This window comes from Colletotrichum godetiae (genome assembly GCF_030913485.1).
Source record: "Colletotrichum godetiae strain CBS 193.32 chromosome Unknown BDP55scaffold_22, whole genome shotgun sequence".
NCBI classification, from domain to species: domain Eukaryota; kingdom Fungi; phylum Ascomycota; class Sordariomycetes; order Glomerellales; family Glomerellaceae; genus Colletotrichum; species Colletotrichum godetiae.
The window spans coordinates 254,730-275,366 of NW_026851270.1; the positions used below are offsets into that span (position 1 = coordinate 254,730).

General features: G+C 51.7%; 8 protein-coding genes and 1 non-coding gene across 9 annotated transcripts; 6 read left to right on the top strand and 3 right to left on the bottom strand.

Annotated features, from left to right (window-relative positions):
• Window positions 1-358: 358 nt before the first annotated feature.
• On the top strand, window positions 359-1,463 carry BDP55DRAFT_552916 (LysM domain-containing protein; the record flags this gene model as incomplete). The annotated part of the gene is made up of 2 exons (XM_060569250.1): window positions 359-502; window positions 567-1,463. Coding segments are annotated over 2 exons (1,041 nt in total), but the record flags the coding sequence as incomplete, so codon positions are not given.
• Window positions 1,464-2,052: 589 nt separating this feature from the next.
• BDP55DRAFT_159999 (uncharacterized protein) lies at window positions 2,053-3,981 on the top strand. Its single transcript, XM_060565670.1, has 2 exons — window positions 2,053-3,013; window positions 3,065-3,981. Exons 1-2 carry the CDS (start codon window positions 2,497-2,499, stop codon window positions 3,895-3,897), a joined length of 1,350 nt encoding a protein of 449 aa, XP_060429202.1. The 5' UTR covers window positions 2,053-2,496; the 3' UTR covers window positions 3,898-3,981.
• Window positions 3,982-4,828: 847 nt separating this feature from the next.
• BDP55DRAFT_632372 (major facilitator superfamily transporter) lies at window positions 4,829-6,419 on the top strand (the record flags this gene model as incomplete). The annotated part of the gene is made up of 3 exons (XM_060572415.1): window positions 4,829-5,004; window positions 5,044-5,873; window positions 5,926-6,419. 3 exons carry the CDS (start codon window positions 4,829-4,831, stop codon window positions 6,417-6,419), a joined length of 1,500 nt encoding a protein of 499 aa, XP_060429203.1.
• Window positions 6,420-6,516: 97 nt separating this feature from the next.
• Window positions 6,517-8,243, bottom strand: BDP55DRAFT_160030 (uncharacterized protein). Its single transcript, XM_060565672.1, has 4 exons — window positions 8,002-8,243; window positions 7,577-7,928; window positions 7,196-7,511; window positions 6,517-7,121 (listed from the first exon to the last, which is right to left on the bottom strand). The coding sequence occupies exons 1-4, from the start codon at window positions 8,110-8,112 to the stop codon at window positions 6,614-6,616; spliced, it is 1,287 nt and encodes a 428-aa protein (XP_060429204.1). The 5' UTR covers window positions 8,113-8,243; the 3' UTR covers window positions 6,517-6,613.
• A 679-nt stretch (window positions 8,244-8,922) lies between these two features.
• Window positions 8,923-10,458, top strand: BDP55DRAFT_160015 (uncharacterized protein). Its single transcript, XM_060565671.1, has 3 exons — window positions 8,923-9,520; window positions 9,613-9,690; window positions 9,752-10,458. The coding sequence occupies exons 1-3, from the start codon at window positions 9,365-9,367 to the stop codon at window positions 10,352-10,354; spliced, it is 837 nt and encodes a 278-aa protein (XP_060429205.1). The 5' UTR covers window positions 8,923-9,364; the 3' UTR covers window positions 10,355-10,458.
• Window positions 10,414-13,124, bottom strand: BDP55DRAFT_552832 (uncharacterized protein; the record flags this gene model as incomplete). Its single annotated transcript, XM_060569242.1, has 3 exons — window positions 10,414-10,492; window positions 10,567-11,677; window positions 11,732-13,124. 3 exons carry the CDS (start codon window positions 13,122-13,124, stop codon window positions 10,414-10,416), a joined length of 2,583 nt encoding a protein of 860 aa, XP_060429206.1.
• Window positions 13,125-14,045: 921 nt separating this feature from the next.
• Window positions 14,046-14,126, top strand: BDP55DRAFT_t185. Its single transcript has one exon. It is a non-coding gene; the product is annotated as a tRNA-Gly (tRNA).
• An 832-nt stretch (window positions 14,127-14,958) lies between these two features.
• On the top strand, window positions 14,959-17,390 carry BDP55DRAFT_664835 (peptide N-acetyl-beta-D-glucosaminyl asparaginase amidase A-domain-containing protein). The gene has a single exon (XM_060574990.1). The coding sequence runs from the start codon at window positions 15,044-15,046 to the stop codon at window positions 16,976-16,978; it is 1,935 nt and encodes a 644-aa protein (XP_060429207.1). The 5' UTR covers window positions 14,959-15,043; the 3' UTR covers window positions 16,979-17,390.
• A 55-nt stretch (window positions 17,391-17,445) lies between these two features.
• On the bottom strand, window positions 17,446-18,680 carry BDP55DRAFT_664836 (uncharacterized protein). The gene has a single exon (XM_060574991.1). The coding sequence runs from the start codon at window positions 18,559-18,561 to the stop codon at window positions 17,809-17,811; it is 753 nt and encodes a 250-aa protein (XP_060429208.1). The 5' UTR covers window positions 18,562-18,680; the 3' UTR covers window positions 17,446-17,808.
• Between the last annotated feature and the right edge of the window lie 1,957 nt (window positions 18,681-20,637).

Here is a 20,637-nt window from a genome sequence, read left to right on the forward strand (position 1 = left end):
CATGTGCTGTCTCTGGCTCGGTTTGTCTGCCTCAGCGATGCACACTGCAGAAGGTTGGAAGCAATGAGACTTGGTGAGTATTGTAAACCAATCTTTGTTATTTCCGTCCTGTTGATGCTGACGGACGTCCTTCAAGTGCGAGCATTGCAGCATCCATCGGCGGTAACACTACTATTGTCCAGTTCAAGAAGTGGAACACCTACATCCTCGGACTTTGTGACAGTCTTACTGAGGGCCAGTGGGTATGCATAAGGTAAGAATGACTTTGATCAACTATGCTAAGTGTGAAGTGGGCTGACCGATATTGCTGGATAGTTCTCCCGGCGTCAATGCTACATACACTTTGCCAGCACCACCCTTAGGCACAGAGGCCAATGCCGGGAATCAACAGCGAGGAGGTGCTGGGGGCATCGTATCGGCCACGACGACCGCAACAGACATTGTCAACCCTGTTTCAGGAGGAACAGCCCCTAGCCCAACTCAAGATGGGCTTGTCACCAACGTAAGACGAACCCTTGACAATGAATCAATAACCAAGACACACGACTAACTCTGTTGATTTGCAGTGTAACAACTACGCCAGTGCTACCGCCGGAGACGGCTGTGAAGCGTTTGCCACCCGAAATTCAATTGTACCAACACAGCTTTATGCATGGAACCCTGTCCTTGGCACTGCTGGTTCTGAATGCTCAACCGCCCTATGGGCTAGTGAGTACTACTGTATCGGCACGTGGAAGCCAACCCAGACTTCTGCCGTGACTGCACCGGGCCCAACCCAGACTGGGATTACGTCCAGTTGCAACAAGTACGCAGAGGCGATCTCTGGTGACGTCTGCAGCGTCTTTGCCTCTCGCAACAACATCACAACCGCTCAGCTCTATGCTTGGAATAGCGTGCTGGGATCCAGTGGAGAGAATTGCGCGGGTTCCATGTGGGCGGATGAGTACTACTGCGTCGGTGTTTCTGGATCATCGTCCGCAGCAACAACGACACAAGCTACTACAGCCACGGCTGCGGTCTCGACAACTGCGACTCAGGTAACAGCTCCAGGCCCAACCCAGACCGGCATCGTATCGAGCTGCTCCAAGTTTGCCAAGGCGCCCTCTGGAGTTGTCTGCGGCGACTTTTCAAGCAGCAATAGCATTTCGACTGATCAGCTGTACGCCTGGAACACAGTTCTTGGCATCAATGGAGAGAACTGCGCGTCTTCGATGTGGGCGAATGAGTATTACTGCGTCGGCATCACTGTAGCTGCCCCGGGCCCGACGCAAGATGGCATCAACTCTAACTGTGCTCGGTACGCTGAAGCACCTTCAGGAGCGACCTGCACCACTTTTTCAAGCGCTAATGGAGTAACGCTGGCTCAATTGTATTCTTGGAATCCGGTTTTGGGGACGAATGGGGAGAATTGCGCGTCAAAAATGTGGGCATTGGAATACTACTGTATCAGCATCACCAAGTAGATTTAGAATGCCCCCTTTTTCGCTACAAGAAGATCGATACCCCAAGTCCAATGATTGCTATGAGGTGACATGTATACACATACGAAGAAGCTCTTATAGGTCCCGAGATTCCAACTCCCGTCACCACAAACAGCAGGCGCCCATCTAGGTCGGCGGGTCAGGTCAAATTGTGATGAGTATTGAAGTGGTTTGTGGTCAGTATTCAACATGCTAACAAGCCTGATAGACGATAGGCTACGGGTTAGAGTTCTATTCCCATCCCCTGCACCAAGGGATGCAGCCTCCAATTCAGCACCGGGTGGTGGAACTGTTATTTTGCCCGTCTATGTTTCCGATCCCCCTAGAGGACTGTTTCTACGATCTATGCCCTACACCTCGGCTGTCAATGGTTTGTTCTCTTTTATACGGTCAGCTTATAACACATTTAACTATATACCTGGCATGAAAGAGATTATCGACATGATTATAATGGATGCCTATTTCTTCAAGAAGTGCTATCTAATTCTACTGCTCAAAGAACGATTGATGACACCATGCATGCCCTCTGTAGTCCGCAGCTAGACATCTCCGCTCACAAATGCAGAAATATATGCCTGATATGCATAGTGGGCTGATGGTCGTTTCTAGACTTGGCAGCATAAGTACTGACATGCCTTAGAAATATAGTCGTTGTGGGCCGAGCTCATCAACGTAGACCAACGAGCAACCAAATCGATCAAATGTCAAAGCCGCCAAAATTGGACCCGCATGAACGAAGCTGCGCGAATAATGACATGGCATGCACTGGAGCCTAATGAGCCAGAATGTAGTCCTGAAACTGCACAATTTCGTTTGCCGCTTGTCGGTGCCTTAGACATGTGTTGGGACGGTCGCTGCAGGAGGCCGACCACCAACAAAAACATGCAGCTGGGCATCCAACCAGCTTCGATCGATATTTCTGGGCACCATATTGTATATGTAGGTGGCCCAATCCCCCATCGACGGCTTCTTCTGCTGGCATCGAAACTTTCCCACCTTCCCCACAAACTTTACGATGAGCTACAATAAAGCAGACCTTGAGCGAGTGTACAGCACCTGCAGAGCAATCTTTAGCGGCGTCGATGCCCAGTTGCGCAAAAAGAAGAAGGTCAAAGAGGTTTTGATCAAGAATAGGGTCGCTGTTCGATCGCTGTTCCTCAATTATGGCGAGGAGAAGACCACCCTCATGGCGCAGCAACTGTTGGAAACCCGGGTATTCGAGTCGGATCTCCGCGCCAAGGTCATGTTTCCGAATCTGTTCCAGAGCACCCCGCAGCAGGACGCTGAGCGAGAGGCTTCTGAGGCCGATGCAGTGAGGTCGGTTGCAAACGCTTTGGACTATATGAGTCAGTCTGAAGGCGAGGGTGATGATGAGTTCGATCAGATTCCCGAAGTATCTCTTGAGGAAGCATGTCCCACTCCCTTAGCAGAGGAAGTTTCAGAAGAAGCACCTTCTGCCGATGAACTTCCTGTCTCAATTGAGACTACGGCACCTCCACAAACTCCCACAGATATCTGCGATGTTGACTCGGGTAGGTCATATTTTGTTCTGCAGTTACGCAACTTCACTAACAAGGCTCAAGGGACCACCCTGACATATCCACGGCCGCACACCAATCTCCCCTCTTTGTATCCCGCGCGCCTCCCTTACAATACCCAACATAACATTCTCACCACCGTCCAGAGAATTCTGGAGGACTGCTGCTTTGACTTTGCAACTAAATGGATACCGCACGTTCTTCAGGGTCAAGGCTGGGACTGTTCTTCGGCGGTCGAGTTGACGAAGTGGACTAGTGTCTTCAGCACAACTGGCCTGAAGTTGCCTGCGCACGCTACCACGCCGGCAGGCACCTCCATTAAGGAAATTCTTTTCCATACACATCAACTAAGGCACACAGCCGTGCATAGACTGCCCACAACTGCCCGTGGAGTCAATCAGCACTTGCGGGCCGCACTGAGAGTGGCCGAAGCTCTCCAAGACGTTTCCCGCGCGGCCCAGCTAGAAGACTTGGTGTCCGAGGTCGATGAGAAAATCAAGGCCATGGTGCTTACGAAGAACGTTTTGGAGAACCGCACTCTTTTCAGTCTTGACGACATCCGCCGTCAACGCGAGGAACTCGATCGTCAGGAGAAAGAAGTGATTGAGAGCATGGTGAAAGAGGATAGTGACCACAAAGCGCTCATCGGTCGCTTGCTTGAAGCTGCCGTCGATGACATCTTCGAGAAGAAGTTGGCTAGGGGTCAGATATTGGAGGAAGCTGAGAATGATGCTGCAGATATCTATTACGAAGTCAGCGAAGAAATTGTGAATGGGGCTACTGAGGATTCCGACATGAGCAAGGGCAAGAGAACCCCCAGAGAGGACGGGAAAGAGAGCCAAGATCTCTCCTTCTGGATGAGAAAATTGGTTGTCTGACTTGGGTCAACTCTTGATGCCTTAGAGATTTCCAGTCATGGATAGGCGCAAAGAATCAACATATTTCGGCTTCTAGTAGGAACTCGTGCAATCGTTTCAATCTTAGGCTGGCCAGGATTTGGCTGTGTTGTTATGAGGTAATCTGCCTCGAAACGAGAATGCAATGCGATGATAGGGTTGTTAATCCATGTTGCGTCGCTTTTCCACATCAGTCTAGCTCTTGGATTGAAACTGGTTAATGGTAACAACAAGGCACAGTCTTTGAAGATGTCGTTCGCGCCTTACGTGGGTGGGTGGGTGCCTTCGAACCTCGCGCTCACCGAGACCGCCGGCCGGCCGCAGGAAGAGACTCGGAAGGCCGACCCCGCACTAGGCCGAATCAGGAGTAGAGTGGGGATATCAATGACCAATCAACAGAGTCAATCTCAAGATCGAAAGGTTAATGTCCGTGCTTCCTCAGATCGACCTGTTGGACCCCTCATTGATGTTGTGTTCCCCGGTTGCGGAATGCGAAAGATAAAGACAAGATCAATATCGATACCTAGATGGAACCAACCATGGCTTGACACTGCAAATTCTGCGATATCAGAGGTACCCGGATGCCACAGCCGGTCGCACATAAGCGGATGTCACGTGTGACGGACGGCAAGCGGCGGCCCCGCCGTCGCCACCTTCCCGACCCCCCCCCGGCCGTTCAAATTTTCGTCCGGGCCAGAAGGAAAAAAAAAAAAGATGGCCAAGGGCGTGGGGCAATCACGCAAAGGGCGCTTGCCATGCCGCTTTGTTAGCCGGTTCCTACTGCCTTACCTTAGTCGAGTGGTCCCTTCACCCTGCCGCCGCTCGTAGTCATTGCCTTGACCTTTTCTTTGACTGAACATACCTTATTTCTGTTCCTAATACTATTCTGTCATTGGAATCCCCGGTCGACAACATGACAACTATGGACGAGGAGCAGCCTCTGCTGGTTGAGGACCCCATCTGCGAGGAAGATATCTCGAAGCACTTGCTCGACTTTGACCCCAATGGCGACCCTGAAAACCCCAGGGAATGGCCTGCATCCTTCAAGTGGACTCTGGTCGCATTGCTGGCTCTCACCGCGTTCACCGTGTATGACAATCATCAAACCTGATGTGCATTGCATCAAAGATCTCATGGCCACGTTCGAGCTGACATCTTTCCCAGCACCTTCACCTGCATCTCAGTCGTTCCTGTAGCCGCCCACATCATCGAAGACCTAGACCAGAATGAAGGCACAAACTCACCAGCGGCCGCACTGCTCGTCACAATCTGGGAGCTCGGTGAAGCCGCCGGCCCCCTCCTCATCGCGCCCCTTTCCGAGATCTATGGACGCTACCCCGTTATGAACGCCGCCAACATTCTCTTCATCATCGCTACGGTCCTAGCCGCCATTAGCACGAGCACCCCGCTCCTCATCGGCGCCCGCTGTCTCACCGGTCTCGCCGTCGCTTCCAACGTGCTTAACCCGGCCATCATCGGCGACATGTTCGTCCCGGACAACCGCGGCTCGGCTATGAGCATAGTGTCTCTCGCCCCGCTCATCGGCGGTGCGGTCGGTCCGATGATTAGCGGCGCCATTGCGCAGACCCTCGGCTGGAGACAGGTACTCTGGATGAGCGCTGGTCTGGCAACGGTCTGTGAGATTTTATTCCTCACCTGCTTCCGGGAGACATATAAGATGACCATCTTGCGACGCCGTGCCGCGAAGCATGCTGATGAGCATGGGGCACCGCTTCACCCTGCCGGAGTTGATGACCACAAGAGCTTGATTAAGCTATGGGAGTCGATCAAGCGGCCTTTCTATGTTTTGCTCAGGTCAAATGTTCTGATGGGATTGTCGTTCTTTGGGTGCATAACATTCGCCTACTTTTACGTCATGTCCATCAGCTTGCCTGTCATCCTCCAGGACGTGTATGGCTTCTCGCCTGCCCTGACTGGTCTTTCATTCATGTCCTTCAGTGAGTCTTTCCCGAAACTCCGCCCGTCATCAATGCACTCTAACAAACTCAGGTGTCGGATCATTCATCAGTGTCCTTGTCAGCAACTTTAGTCTCGATAGGATCTATGTGAAGCTTCGCGGCAACGACCCCGTAGGACGACCCGAGTACCGCCTCCCGCTGGTCATCATCGGCGCATTCACCCTGCCCCTCTCCATCACCGCATACGGCTGGATCGCAGAGCTACACCTCCCCGTCGGCCTTCTTCTCCTCTCCGTCGCGATGCTCGGCTTCACTCTTCTAATGGCCTCCCTCCCGCTCTCAGCCTACGTCGTCGACGCCACAGGCTTGTACTCTGCCTCTGCCATGACTGGCGTCATCGTGACGAGATGCCTGGCGGGCACCTTCCTACCCCTTGCGAGCGGGCCCATGGTGCAGACCTTTGGTTATGGTTGGGGTTTCACGATGCTGGGTGCTTTTAGCATTTGTCTTGCGCCAATCCCGGTGATTGTCATGAGATACGGCCACATTTGGCGCCAAAAGTCCGAGTACACGAGAGATGCCTGAAACGTCATGAGTTACGATGCCACTGTCATTAAAGCATATTACTGGGAACGGAAAAGTGATTTACGATGCGCTATTGCTACATTTGGCTCGGGAGGTTCCTTCTACTTAACTTAGATTCGGCGTTATTGAGAGGCATACTTCAACAGCTTTGTGAATAGAATCCATTGATAGTCATTCATCGCCGACAAATCACGTCAAGTCTTCTTTTGCTCCCACTCTTCGAATGCCTCGGTAGCTTCCGCAACGGAATCCCGCGCCATCAATTCCATCCGATAATCCTCATCCATCAACCGCCACCCCGTCGGCGCCAGCTCATCATTCAGCGGTACGCCTGTCATCTCCGCATCGCGAGCCTCCTGCTCCGGCCCATCACGAACATGATACCACTTCCGATTCGAGGTCGCGCCCTGCACGCTCACCGTCGTCCGGTCTTTTCGAAGTGTCTCGTACAGCTTTAAGATCTCGGGGATCTTTGGTACCATGTTTTCTCCCCCCAAGGAGGTCTTCAAGAGGCCAAGGAGCTTACCGATCACAGCGCCATCTTCGACGGCCATGGCTGCGCCTTGGGCTTGGTAGGGTAGACTCGGATGGCATGAGTCGCCCAGAAGAGCGAAGCAGCCCTTGGTCCACGTCTTCAATTCGGGGTGCGTGCATAGCTTCCATTTTTGCACTCTCGGTATCAACGAGATGAGCTTTGTCAACCTAGACAATGATTAGTAACCACGGGCGATGCATCAAATCTCACCTGACAGTATTTCAAGCAGCCGGAAACTTACGTCTCGTCCCATCCATAATAACTTTCTCTCATTTCTTCTATGTCGCCCTGGACGCGCTTCTCCCCCGGTTCCATGTTATCCGGCCTGATGAGCACAAGGTTGAATTCCCGACCTCCTCTGACGGGATAGAAGACGGTGTGCCTGTCGGGCCCCATCCACACCGTGACCTGTTTCCTCGCGCAGAGATCATCTACACGGGGATCCTTGAGAGCTTTGAGGTAGTCGAAAGGGAACGTAGCGCGGTATGCCAAATCACCCGTCTCAACCGGTGGCGAAGGAGATCCAAGAAGCTGGTCCCGACAAATGGACCATAGCCCTGGCATCCAACATCAGCAAAAACCAACTCCTCGTCTGTTCAAACTACCTAGGTCAAGTACTCACCGTCAGCACCGATAATTACATCCCCACCAATATCATCCCCATCTTCAAGATACACCACCTTCTCCTCGAAATCAATCCTTTCAACATCCATATCAAGACACAAATCCACACCGATCTCCTTGCACGTCTGCCACAGGACATAGTGCAAATCAGCCCGGTGTACAACCATCCAGAGATCGCCGTACCGGGCCTGCGCGTCCTTGGCTGAGAGTGTGTGCAGGTGCTTGCCGTCGGCGTACCTGCAAAACTCCATCCCGTCAATGACGACCCCGCATTGGAGGATTTTATCGAGGTAGCCTAGTTGTCTTGCGATTCTGGTTCCGTTTGGTGGTAGTTGTAAACCTGCTCCGATCTAAAGATATCATTAGACAACGGTTCCATTGAAGAGGAAAATGTCGCGTGGACGGCGTTGGGTGTCGGCCTACCGGTACCAGTCTGTTCGCCCTCTCAAGAACAACCACCTCGAACCCCTCTCTTCGACACGCTATCGCGCAAGCGAGGCCGCCGAGACCTGCGCCAATGATGAGGACTCTCATGTTGGCATTTGGCTTGGGTGAGAAACTGTGGTCTAGCAGACCGGCGATGATGAGTTTGTCATTATCTACATTCGAATCACAATCTGTCCAGTCTTTCACGGTAGCTGCCCCGCTACTTTAAAGGGTCTCCGGCCTGAACCTACATCATGCAGGAAACCCCGCGCCGGATCTGCCTTCCCGTCCCCCACCACCGAACCGCTGCGTCTCATCGCGCCAAACTACCTTATGAGGGGCACACCGAAAACCACTTTCTAGAGAGTGAATGTCTGCTAGATCCGGTAGGTTTTCAAAGGCTGGTGACATAATACCGGTAGACATCGCTGTGTGTGTATTGTTATTGGATAAAGAGATCTTCAACGGCCTCGTCAGCCCTTACTTGCGGCCCGAGTTGGTTCGACCTAGCGACCGACTGCATTCTTCTTGGTCGTTGTATAAATATGTTGAACTCCCCTATGTCCCCGTCGTCCTGCGGCTCAAAACTGCAATTGAAACCTTCAAGCTTGATCTACGGACTCGGAAAAGCCGAATCTCGCTTTCGGGGCGGCATTCCCCAAAGAAAGGCCCTCTCACGTCGGAATAAGAAACAACGGCAAATCCCACCTTATGCCATCATCCTTTTGTCGGCTCAAACATCGGCGTCCTCGATTACTCATTCCACCTAGGTATTCCACCCGGACTTTTCCTCTCTATTCTCTCGGTGATCACTAGATACGCATTTTTCCGTGTCCGCCACCTCCATGGGGATGTGGCAAAAGTCATCCGAACATGCACGCGTAGGTTCCAACCCCGCGATATCCGCCGCGTCTTCCCCCCCAACGGTTAGAAATCACTGCATCTTCCAACCTCCAAAGAAATTTATTTCCCCGAAATCGCCGAACAGCGCGAACAGCGGGCCAGGCGGCGTTTACTTTTTCGTCTCAACATTCATATGCAGCTTCGGCGCCCAGCCGCGCGCTGCCGTGCATGCACGGGTCCAGGCCAGTGAACATCATGGTACAAATTGCTAGAGAGGTCACGAGGCCCGTGATAGACCGACCCTATCTTCGCCCGACTCTCCCGGCGGCATCTTCGGTCGCCAGGGGGGGGAAGAGAATAATCTTTTGCTGCGATTCAAGATGCGTCAAAGACGAGCCATCCCCAATTCTCGTGCTGGATCCATGTTTATAAGCGTGCTTTCGCGACTGTTTTTGGAGAAAAGGCAGTGTTTTGGCGTTTCTTGAGTTCGTTAGGGGATAATGCCAAGTTTGCGACGATGGAAATCCAAGCCCTCGTGAGATATGAATACCAAGGAACCATATTTCACGGCAATCTAGTACGAACTAGTGATTCTGGCTATCTTGTCGAGCGACTCCACGGAAACCTAGATGTCGGACTAGAGAGGACAGATATCAGAGACACGGTGATCAATGTGAGTATCAGAGATCTTATGAGCCGACTACTTTGAGAACTCCTCCAAGCGGCGCAAGAAGCAGTGCTGAGTTGACCTACCACGAAATGCAGCTCCTTTGCCCGTTGGAAAAGACCCCCATCATCATGTGCTTGGGGTTAAATTATGCCCAATACGCCATAAAATTAAGTGTCAGTAAACGTGTCCATTTGAATCCTTCTGGCGGTGTTCCCCCTAACCAACGATTCGTAGCTTCCCGTATGTGCATTTCCGATCATCTTCACCAAACCGCCAGACGCCCTCGCAGGCCCTCATGATCCCATAATCGTACACCACGATGCGCAAGACAAGCTGGACTACGAGGGCGAGCTCTGCGTCATCATCGCCCGGGACGTAAAAAACGCGACTCTCTCCAACGCAATGGACCATGTCCTCGGATACGCCGCGGGGAATGACGTGACCGCTCGCAACTTCCAGCTTCCCGGAGCCTCAGGCGGCCAGTACTCCTACTCCAAGTCTTTTGACGGGTTTGCCCCCATCGGACCAGCCATCTGGTCGCCGAATGTCGTCCCGGATCCGCATGAGCTACGATTTCGCACCAAGGTCAACGGCAAGGTCGTGCAGGAGACGGAGACATCTGATATGATTTGGTCGGTGGCGCAGGTTATCGTGCATCTCTCGCGGGGAACGACGCTGAGGAAGGGGACTGTGGTCATGATGGGCACGCCCGGGGGCGTTGGATACTCGCGCGGTGTCTTTCTGAAACATGGAGATGTTGTGACAGTCGAGGTTGATGGCCTTGGGAAAATCCAGAACGAAGTTGTTTTCGAGGGAAGTCGTGCAGAGTTCATATAGCAAATAGCCAAGATAGTGATTTTTGATCAGGTGTGAGCTGGTGTTGGGTTTCGAAGCTTTCATTCAAGACCGACTCCCTTTTTGAATTCGGCCAGCCATTCGGGAATGTCTGCAGCCGTTTGATTCCACGGATCGTCGCTGGCAAAGGCAAGTCAGCTGATGAGATTCTATGATGATAGCTTGGCCGAGCACAACCGTGCGACAGTACTTACTCATCAAAAATGACCCATCTGGCATGGTATCTGAGCTCGTCATCTGAAGGGATATGCATGTTTGGGTTTTGAGGTGAAATAGTAGTCGCAACGAACCGCGATAGCTCCCCTTTCAAACGAGCATATCTATTGGGGTCGTTAAGAAAGAAAGGCATATCAGTGCCTCTCGAACGCTCAGACTGTCTCAACGAGTGCCCGGATCCCTCAAATATTGACTTGGCAGTCTGCAACCGCGTGTAAAGGTCGCTAGGCTTCGTTGGCATGGTATCGAACGTGAAGCAAGGCGAGTCGTAATCTTGATCTTCGACAGGGTCGCAATAGCTTGAGGATTTCTGCGCGAAATCTGGCCCAAATTGAGAGGCTGATCGTAATTCGCCGCCCGTCGTCGGTATAAGCCTTTCTGCCGCTCCTGTCAACTGATCTAGTTCAGCTAGTTCTGTAAAGAAGCCATCGAGTTCAGCACTAGAAGTGTTCGCCACGGGATCTAAACTTGGCATTAGGTTTTGATATGAGTCCCATGCAAAGGCATCTGTTCTGTGACGCAATGGAGCTAGCCATGAGGTCGACTTCCATATGAGGCGTACTAGAAATCCTGCAAATCTCCTGGAAGGATTGGATGATGCCGATTCTACTCTGTTCAGAATGACACAGGCTGCTTGCTGAAGATCATGGTCCGAGGGCGTAAGACCTAGAATGATGTGTTCTCTAAGATGTCTGCAGAGCTGAACTTCTAGTTCGCAAGCCTCAAAAATATCCGCCTTGCCGATAATCTGGAGATGACTCGCGCGAAGTTTGGCTAGTTGATAGCATTGATTCATTGGACGCAGACGTGCCTTTTCAGACAGCTCTGTAGAACTCATCAACAAGTCTCGAAGCCAGGATGACACGTTTGAGGTGCCGCTGGGCCTGAAAAACTCAGAGGCATACATGATCGTACAAGCCTCGTAGATAAGTTCGTCGTCCGAGGGCAGGCGCTCGTTTTGCTCAAAGTAATTACGGACAAAATACTCTACCTCGAGCTTGAGGAGTTCATATGCACTTGGTGCAGAACCAGCCGGGGAGACACTTGCACAGAAGGGGACAGGTGCGCTTTGCTCAAACTGGATCACGCCTTAGAAATCGGTTAGTATGTAGAAGTCCTTAATATCGGCCAGAGTTGACTTACAAGGAGGGACCGCGTTATCGACCTTTGCGAGTATTTGGGACTCAAACCCCCAGTCCCCTTTCCAATCCGACATGGTGTTCCCGTCCTCTCGATAGTGGTCCGCAATATGATCCCCGCGCGTCGCCCACGACTCAAGAGTGATTCCACAGAAGCCACATCTTGATCGAATCTTGTCCGTGGTGACCTTCCAAGTCTCAGCAGTTTTCGACATCTGAGTTGTCTTGTGTACAAGTTTCAAATGTTGCCGGAGATGATCTTTCCGGTAGTAGGTACGCTCTTCGGCCGGTCTTTCTGAGCAGGCGGCTTGGTGATGGTCGTCAAGGTGCTGTTGAGTCGGATTGGCCTCGTCGCAGAAGACACATATGAGACCTTTTTTGGGGTGCTTTATCGTCGAACCATACGGAGAACATACCCATTCCTCGAGTGACAGGTGCAGCGACTTTTCGTGTCTTTGCCAGTCGTACTTCGTCTTGAAAGTTTCAGCGCAAAAGGTGCATTGGTATGTATTGATTTGTCGAAGGCTCAACCGGTTTCCTCTCCGTTCCTTGACCATGGCCCGTCTTCTCCGACGATTTGGGTCCCTTCGAAGAGCCTCCATGGGGGTCGGAGATTTGCTAGAGCCATGCGAGTATGCCGAAGCATTGGACCTCGACCTCCCACTGGACTGAGATGTGCCAACACTGCTGATACTCGAGGCGTTTTCCCAAGATCCCGCCGAAGATCGAGAGCGACCTAAGAGTCCTGGACGCCTAGATGATGCAGCGACTGCGCGAGAGATATCGGCAGCTGAAGCAGGCTCGCTATCTGGCGGCGAGTGCTCCCATCGTTGCATCGGGTTCATTTGATCGAATGCCATCGGTGTCGGTCGTCGAACTGGCACGTCTATGGGACTTGAGCCAGCCTCGGTTCGGGCGGGCGTGGAGGTCCCGCCTGGGCGGATCCTCCTGCGCCGCCGAGTATTGGCGAACCAATTTGTCAGTTGCTGCTTGCTCAATCCTGTCTGCTTTAAGAGCCGTTCGGCCTGATCCGCGGTTGGATACGGATGCCGCTCGTGATTTTCGAACCATGTCTTGAGGACTCTGATGTTTGCCGACGTGAAGCGACTGCCCACTTTCGTTCCACTAGCCGTAGCATTGGGGACGTCTTGTGTTGGCTCGTTTCCATTACGCTCTTCGAAGAGCGGGACGCCCCCAGACACGCTTGAAGAGGCAGATATTCGTTCGTCATCGGAATGGATTCTATCCACTGCATCGTCGTGATCCCTCGAAATTCTGGGAAATACATCTGAGAACGCTTCGTCGGAGAGGAACAGACCAAGGTCGAAATCGCAGTCCGCCTCATCGGATCGCGTGTTCGTTAGGCCATTGTCGGCTATTGAAATTGACCTCGCCATCCTTTATTCGCGTTCGATGACTTGAAAAAGTCGCAATGAGCGCAGATTCCGAACTCTCTAGTACTGTATTCAATTCTTCAACGTGATGCAGTGACGTTGGCGGTTTTTGCTGGACGGTGGGGGTTTGAAATGATTGGGGAGCGCATTGATCACAGTGAGGTGGGGAGGTTGTCAAAGAAGGGCGGTGCCATGGGGCGTTAATCCCATAGGTAAGATCCCAGTGCCACTGAGTTGCCGCTTTACTCATCTCGGACTTTGCTGACCAAATCCTGCTATGGCAGCCCCGATCGTAATCGTGATGCTTCAATTGAGTTGAAAGGATGATGGATTATGGCGATTACATGGCATAAGATAATCAGGAAAGTCACGAGCAACGGGATCTGCAGAGACGTCAATCGATGTTTCAAGTTTCGCATCGTCAATGATTCTAAGAAGGAAGAAGTAGCACTTCCCAAAGTCTGCAGGTACCTTAGGTGCTCACTAAATCGAGGTACGAATGATACTTGATCACTCATCTTTCTTCAACGAATCGCCAATTAATAGACACTCCACAAGGCGTAGGCATGGAAAATACCACGGAACATAAGTTGATAATTATTGGGGGCATCGAAAAGAAGACCCTGCAATGCTAATCAAAGCGAGAGATAGGCCCCATCGAAGCAGAGGCAGATCTTTTGCTTCTAGAAACATCGCTTACATGTCAATGCAATGTGGTTTCCCTGTGGGTTTCCGGGCCTTATTCATGCTTGTTCCCTACCCCGCCTCGAGTGTAGTCCCACCCCTTAGCGTGAGAGTGAGGGTATCGTGACCCTTGCTCGCGATGGAACCTCATTATTGCCGCAACCATAACAATCCACCCGTCTTGAATTGAATAATGCCTCAGAGCCTCCTGCTTCACACCCAAGCAGTCAGGGATTAGCAGCGTCGATGGTTTAGTGGTAAAATTCTCCGTTGCCATCCAGCAGCGTCGGGGAGCCGGGGGTTCGATTCCCCCTCGACGCAATCTTTTGCTGGATACCGTCACGAAGAGCAGTGTAAGTGTAAAGGCAACGTTTCAAAACTTTTCTTTTGCCTCGTGGGCATGTGACCTAGTGATGGCCGTTGCTCTATGAGCGTGGGTAGACTAGGGTAAGCAATGATAGACTTGACGATGGAGATATTAAGGAGTGGGATAGTGTCTCATCTTTTCGATCGGCTTGGTAACTGCATGCTGCTGGCGGTGCTAGCTTTGTTTACATTCTGTATCCCGAACATGTGGCCATCGTTGCTCGCCATAGCTGCGAATTGACAGAAGTGTAAGGATCAACCGCGTCGTAATATCTCTTTCATAAATGCCTCAAACGAACTAGCTAAGACTGCGTCATTATCAGCAAACGCATCTCGAATGCTGCAGTGACAAGGGAGGTACTTGTGGATTGATATACCTATCGAGCCGCTCTCAAGGCGCGATGCGGCGATGGCTTCTGAACATGAGAGCTCTCAAAGCCGCACCTCGTTCTGGATTATTTAGAACGGTCTCCCTCCTTCTTGTTTTCTTTATGCTCGGAAATACTCCCCGAGCATGGCATTTGAGTTAAAGGAGACTCAATATCTGTAGCAAAATAACTTTGACGCTGTTGAACTTTGACAATCGTTGTGGCCAAGGGGTTCATCTTATCTTCCTTGGGCAACCCATGTCATGGCGCTATGGCGATCCTATCACGCCCACTGTCACCTGCCGGTTTTGGTACCTTTGCCCCACCGGACGTGCATCCCGCCGGTTGCCGGACTCCCGCTCTCCCATTACGCTCTCTTAAACCACGCCCGTCCCACCTCCTGGACGCGTTGTCGCCAACTCTTTGCTCAGTTTGTCCCTGTGACAAGGCATCGAAGGTGTCTGCTTGGCCAGCAAGTAGTCAAGTAGTATTATTGTCGAAGCAATGAACACCGTGAGCGACCAGTCCAGCGGAGGGCGGGGCTTGCTCAAGGGACTCTTCCTCCTCTGGTCCTTCGCAACCCTGGCTTGCGGAGAGCAGTTCCACGTTCAGCGCGCGGCGCAATACCAAGAGCTGGATTTGCGGAGCCCCAGAATCGGACATGTCTTGGCTCACATGGATCGCATCGCGTACGACGCAGACGTTACGCCTAGCGCGACCGCGCCTCCAACAGCTACAAGAACACCACTGCTGGACACCTTTCAAGTGGCTGAACCCGTCCTGGAGCCTACGGGTCAAGCGACTGAGGTCACGTTGATGGAGCATCAGTTTGCAAACAGCTACGGCACACCTTTTGTTGGAGACTACTCGCCCCCAGACTTTGATTTTGATCACGTTGTGCTCAACTTCACTGTGGAGGTTAGGGGAAGACAATTCGATCGCTGGGGCTCCGTGTACCTGGGCGATGTCAACATTTTTGCGACCTCCACCGCCGAGCCTACGTCTTACGGTATCACTTGGACCTGGCTAAAGGACTCCACGCCGTATCTGTCACTCTGGAAAGAGCCGCAGACTCTCATCTTCCAACTCGACAACGTTATCACGGACGTCTACACGGGCCTGCTCAACTCCACTCTCACGGCTACCTTTTTCAAGAGCCCAGTTCAGAGTGGTGGACAAGCGCCAGCAGACCTCATTCTGCCAGTTTCTGCCAACAAGAGCCCAGTCACAGCCAGCTTCTGGACTTACCCCGAAGAGAATGCCACTGCTTCTGTCCAATTCCCTCGCAACGTGAACCGGGCTGTTTTCTCCACGTCTGTCAAGGGACAAGGAAACGAGGAATTCTGGTGGAGCAATGTTCCGCAGTCAGCCGTCGATGCCTTTGAGCCGGACGTAGGTAGTTATCCGGGATACTCGCCCTTCCGAGAGGTCCAAGTCCTCATCGACGGGCAGTTGGCGGGTGTGCACTGGCCGTTCCCGGACATCTTCACAGGGGGTGTTGTGCCGCAGCTTCATCGCCCGATTGTGGGCATCAACGCGTTTGATTTGCGAGACCACGAGATTGACATCACCCCGTGGCTGCCTCTTCTTTGCGACGGAGAGAGCCACACCATTGGCATCAAGGTGGTCGGGCTAGTTGATGATGGCAAGTCAATCGCAAGCCTCACAAACACCACGGGCAGCAGCTGGTACCTTGTAGGCAAGGTCTTCCTATGGCTTGATGACGAAGGCAGTATCACGACGGGTGTCATCTCCAAGAAGACAAATACCGAACCCTCAATTGCTTTCTCACAGACGCTTAAGCAAAATGCAACTGGGTTCAACTCGACCCTGGACTATTCCCTATCAGTGCAACGCGACTTCACTATTACCTCGTTCCTCACCACACAGAAGGGCAATGGCACAGCATCATGGAAACAGAGCCTCTCATACTCCAACGTCGGAGGTCTGTACGCCAACGGATACGGTGGAATCAACACGTTTTCGACCATTGGCGAGGAGACGTCAAAGGTTCCCGGGTGGGACTACAAGACGACGTTCTCGTACCCACTCTACTGCAATACCACCACCTCGTATCTCCCGGCGGGAAATTTGACTTTATGGGCACAGCTAGACCAAGGCCTCAAGCTTCATGTCCAGGGAAATACCGTCTATCCGACCGGTCTCGAAGCTTTTGAGGGTGAAGGATCGAAATGGGTCGGTAGCGTCATCGCCACTGACAGGAACGGCACTGCGAACTATTCCCGATACACAGACAATACCGTCACTTCGGGAGCCGGGCGTACACACCAGATTTTCCGTCTCAGGGGACTGACTAGTGACGGTACTTACGACACGCCTGGAACGGAGCTCTACTTCCGGGATGTTACTGCGTACAACAACTCTGTGATAGCCGACAAAGAAATCATTGCAGGCAAAGTTGTGACGGGACGTCTGTAGAACTTCTTGGTTCTTAGTTGATATGATGTTGAAATTCGAATAACTGTAATAATTAGAACAATAGTTCTGGAAATAGGCTTGAATGCATGATCGACAACTTACAAGAATGGATCAAATCAAGTACCGATAACAGATGGAGCCTAAGATCACGATGCTCTGCTCCAGGTGTTGAAGGTACATGTATTTATGATATAGTCGTTGTTTATGACGTTCTAGAAGTCGTTTATTGGAGCCCATTCAATAGTTCGGCGTCATACACGGCAGCCGCGTGAGGATTATATGCCACGGCTGTTACTATCCGGAGTCTTGGCACGCTTTATTGTAGTCGAGACATATTTAGCAAGAGTTGAGCTTGAAAAACACTCGCCAACTATGGACTAATATTCTACGCTTTCCGGAGGTCCGACATAACATCCTGCGTCGTGACGAGAGTCTATACAAAAAGGCAGAGCTATGCCGAGACTTGGGGGGATTCCAATTGGTCACCGAGGAGCGAGGCGGATTGATCGTGTGGAGAGACTCGTGGGATCAGCAGGGTTGGGAAGTCACTGAAGTCTTTGCCACATAGTGGCCAAGTCAGAGGGTGCTGTGAGTTGTCAACTTCTACAAGATACGAGAGCGCAAGCACGAGGCGAGTCACGTTGAAATGCCAATGGAAACAGTGGGAAAGTCCAACGTTGGCACACCGATCCCATCATGCTGAAAGTCGAAGTGTCTTTCAACCTCATTGGGCCGAGAAGAAACGCCTGCTGCATCAAGGGTACCGTAAACATCATGCTCTCTTTGGTGGTAGGAGTAGGATACAGACTCTAACATGTCGCAGCCAATCTTCAAAACAGGGCAATCTCAACATTTCGCTGCCTTGCTTGCTCATCAATATCATACACATCGTCTCCCAAATCCCAGGCTTCATCCAGCATCTCAGTAATGTTACACGCATTCGCTGTCTTGCCGTATGGCTGATACTTTTCTGCTACTCGCCGAAGTGAGTCCATCCAGGTGGGCTGGCGACGCAAGACAGCCACTTCAAGCCGTGCAGCTACGTAGGGATAGAGCAGTGAGTTTGTCGTCAGCAGCTGTGAGTATTCGGGCCGGCTGGTCGCGTCGCAGAGCGCATCGATGGAAGCGACTAAGCGGCCTAATAATACCTCGGCGGAAGGAGAGGCAGGGTATTGTATTGACGCATTCGCCGTCGTGCCTGTATTTCCACGGTTGCGTAGTCGTCGGCCAGTTAGAATACCTGCTAGACGGTATGCCTCCCACAGGTGAATCTGCGGTATCTCTCCCGGTTCTCCAAACCATTGCAAGAACTCTGTGTCGGAGTTTTCGTCGTGAATATTCGCAAAAATGTCCAGTAAGGATCTTGGGAGACTTGAGACAGATTGATAGCCTCCCCTTTTTATACCCATTGATCCTTGTGCAAGCCGCAGTCTCTTCCAGATTCCCAACGATAATGTTGAGCGACCGCGAACGAAAGTTGGCATGTCCATGAGACCCATTAGCTCTAAAGCAAAACGTGCTTCAGGTTCAGATAAGACGGGTGAGTTGCGGAGGTCACCATTAAGACCGTAGACTGTTGTCATGAGCTCGAGGTGGATAGACCAAGGCGCACCTTGAAATAACTGTTGCCATTAGAATCAGTATGCAGCAAGTAAGCATGGTGATAGCAAGAGACCTCTCTGCCACACTGATAATAGCGCAGGAAGCTCCGGAGAGAAGACAATAGGTCACATGCACCCAGTTACTTGGGTGCATGTGGACATCTTGCAAAATAGGTAACTCACGTTTAGGGTACAAATGAAAAGCCCAGCGTACATTGCTCCAAGATCAACTTTTCCGTGGAATGAATCCAACTGATTGCGAAAAAGTGAGAGGCCTCGAAGGTAGTACTCTTCGAAAAGTTGTGAAGGATCAGCTGGGTTAGAAACATAGAGGTGCGTGGCTAGCAAAATAGGTCTGAGTGCTTCAGATCTCTCCGCTAGCTGGCGAAGCTTCGATCTGAACAAGCCGTCCCGACGACTCGAGTAAAGCATATACACAGTGGTCTCATTGACTAAAGCAGGATAGGACACCTTGTCAGTCGATGGCACAGCGTGTGAGTTTCGAAGTTTGAAGCAGGGGGCATCCATTGGATTTGGCACGTCACCAGAACCATGTATGATTTATATCAGAGTAATCAGGCCCACCAATGATCACTCAACTCACATTCTTCCAAAAGACGCCTATCCTGCTCGGTTTGGCCCGGCCAGGTTGTCTCGGACGAGCCTGAGCCGGCCGCGGCCATGAGTTCCTCAAATGGACCAGTAACGGCGTTCGAACCAAGCTTTTTAAGAGTCTCAGATGAGCTTTCTTCAGCAGGGCTGTCGCCTTCCCGCGTTTTCTCGCCTTGCTTAGATCGCTTCTTGCGCTTGGGGGGTGGAGGCGCGTCAACCTCAATAGGCACAAGCGCGCCAGCGAAGCGGCCACGGGAAGCAATACCTGAACCCCATCGAAGGACAGTCTGGTATCCTTCGCATTCGACACCTTGACCTATGCATTGTAAACATTCGGGTCGGCTCTCGTCGCATTTGCGATGGCGACGTTTGCAGTTCGAACAGCCACTCCGCGTTCTCGACATGGCCTGTGCGGTTGAGCTGCCATCGATGTTGTTTCGATTCTGAGCTGGTATTCGAAATGTGCTTTCGGCAAAGCGGAAGGCCCAACTTAGTCGAGACTCAAACAGTCAGCGGTCTCGGAATGACTTCATGGATGAACGAACGATGCTCTCAATCGATACTCTTGCCGCCCGGGGCTTCGGTATATGAAGAGATAAAAATACTTCCACTACCGAAAGTCAGCATACGTCGGCTGGGAGTCAACCCACTCTAGTGGCTATGCTTACTCAGTGAGGCCTGTTCATCCCGTCGGCTGTGGCACGGTCGTCCGAATTCGGGCATTATTGACGCCCGATTAGCGCTCGCCGCAGCAGCCCTAAATGCAAGCCTGACGCCAGGGATCTTTCGGGTGTCGTTCCGGCTCCGGAAAAGGGGGCTGGAAGGACGAAACCACACCTTCTGGGACGTCAACGAAGTCTCGCCGTCTCCAACGAACGGAAGAGTTCATCAAGCATGTTCAAATATGCTCTATGTGGGGAAATTTGATCCGGGATCGCAGATGATATGCTGCGATAATTGATTACTCGTCATTGCTGGCCACCCTAAACTATGGCGACAGTGTTTCCACGATCCCGAAATACAGACACCCTAAGTAGGTTTGTACCGTGTCGTCAGCGCCGGACGCCATGATCTCGACGATTTCGGGTTTTCGGAGAAATATTTCACATGGCTTTGGGGGTGGAAGAATGAGAATATTTGATATCAGAAAAAAGTTCAGAAGGTAGATTGTGAAATAAACCGAGAAAGTCAGCGGAACAGCCAGCCCAAATAATCGTCAACACCCCAAGCCAGTGCAATCGCACATAAAGGAGCAAAAATCAAGGACAATGGACTTTATGATTTTGGACCACTAGTATTTTGAATCCTGAATCTTGAATCTTGTAATATCATATCACCTTCTCTAATCCATTGGGACCATTTGAAACCTTATGCGAGCATACATGTAGTCCCTTTCCAGTCGCGAGACAATCCGCCGGTGAGATTTGATGATTGCACTGTTTACAC